We start from the raw sequence: 1,476 nt of genomic DNA on the forward strand, positions 1-1,476 counted from the left end.
GTCAATCAGTTAAGTGATGTACGTATACTTTCTGGTATACTATATATGTATACGTCCATCCCAGATACTTTACCACTATTTATAAGTCAGACCCCCCCCTCCCACGTGGACGCGCTGTAAAACTTTGATACATGTGACATTAATATTCACTATCCTTGATATGGCATGAATCAGCGACAAAACTTACTTAAGCTTTCCGCAGATGTGTAACGAAAAGTACACTATTACATCACGAAAAATGTATTTATGCAAGGGGGACAACAACAAAATATAAAACATATAGATCACAAACCTGAGATGAAATGGTCGCTGCACACTCTCTCGTGGCCTCGTGGTGTCCACGCCGCGGTCGGGTTTTTCTTTCCCTGCTCAAAATCTGACCTTTTTAAGGCTCTAAGCCATGCAGCCCTTCGTCCTGGTTCCGCAGGGATTCTAAAAAACTTCTTTCTACTGCCTTTATCCTTCCGGTTAGTACAATTCAGCGCACAACAACTGGTCGGCATGTTTGCGTTTCCCGCGCGCAACTGGTGGGCGAGGAGGGTTCAGCCCGCCCTTCTCGCCCACCAGCAGCTTTTTGCCTACCATGACGTCACGTGACGTAACCGTGACGTCAGCGCGATCGCTCGTATGGTTTCGCCATTGTTTTCAAGCCGAAATACGCACCGTATGGGGGTTTCGGAGTGTCCGCTTAGTGGGCGAGGTTCAACTGTTTCCGGGTCACACTATACCGTTGCGGCAGTCACTCGGGACCTCACTCGGTAGTGTACACAAGTACTTTTGATGGTGCTGTCAGCGTTTTATCATGTTACGAAGTAATATTGAAATGTCTTTGAAGTATAAGACAGCACTATGATCTGTAAGGTGTTATTTCAATAGGTTGCGTCGTGGGTAAAGTGAACTGTAGGTAACGTTACCCAACGAAGGCTTTTTGCATCTGAGTGACTGACTGTTAACTGTTGAAGATATTAGATACATTGCTCGCGCCTGACTGAGGGATTAACTAAGATTAGAACAGTATATAGCTAATTAATAGCGAAAAACATGTTCAGAAGAGAAACTGTGCCAATTTGAATGACACAAAAAATAGCGCCGTAAGAATTGTAACGTTATATAGCTAACTTGTAGCGGAAAACGTATTCAGAAGACAAACTGTGTCAATTTGAATGACACATCTAAAGGACCGTTGTGCGCTGCATTAAGTGTATATAGCTAACTAATAGCGAAAAACGTGTTCAGAAGAGAAACTGTGCCAATTTGAATGACAGACTTACAGAACAGTAAGAACTATAACGTTATGTAGCTACATGTAATAGCGCAAAACGTGTTCAGAAGACAAACTGTGTCAATTTGAATGACACACTTGCAGATAGCGCAATAAGAACTGTACATAGCTAACTCATAGCGGAAAAAGCGTTCAGGAGACAAACTGTGTCAATTTGAATGACACACTTACAGGTAGCGCAATAAGAAATGTAT

The 1,476-nt window shown here is 42.8% G+C and overlaps 2 protein-coding genes across 2 annotated transcripts in view; both read right to left on the bottom strand.

The window, feature by feature from the left end:
• LOC118428174 overlaps positions 1-578 on the bottom strand; it is a 3,813-nt gene extending 3,235 nt beyond the window's left edge. Inside the window, exon 1 of the mRNA XM_035838167.1 lies at positions 293-578. Within this exon, the coding sequence (XP_035694060.1) occupies positions 293-503 (211 nt within the window). The 5' untranslated portion in view covers positions 504-578. The remainder of the gene's footprint in view (positions 1-292) is intronic.
• LOC118428173 (regulator of nonsense transcripts 3B-like) overlaps positions 1-1,476 on the bottom strand; it is a 22,781-nt gene that overhangs the window by 12,554 nt on the left and 8,751 nt on the right. The gene's annotated exons all lie outside the window — the stretch shown is intronic.

Source organism: Branchiostoma floridae, chromosome 12, assembly GCF_000003815.2.
Source record: "Branchiostoma floridae strain S238N-H82 chromosome 12, Bfl_VNyyK, whole genome shotgun sequence".
Taxonomy (NCBI): Eukaryota; Metazoa; Chordata; class Leptocardii; order Amphioxiformes; family Branchiostomatidae; genus Branchiostoma; species Branchiostoma floridae.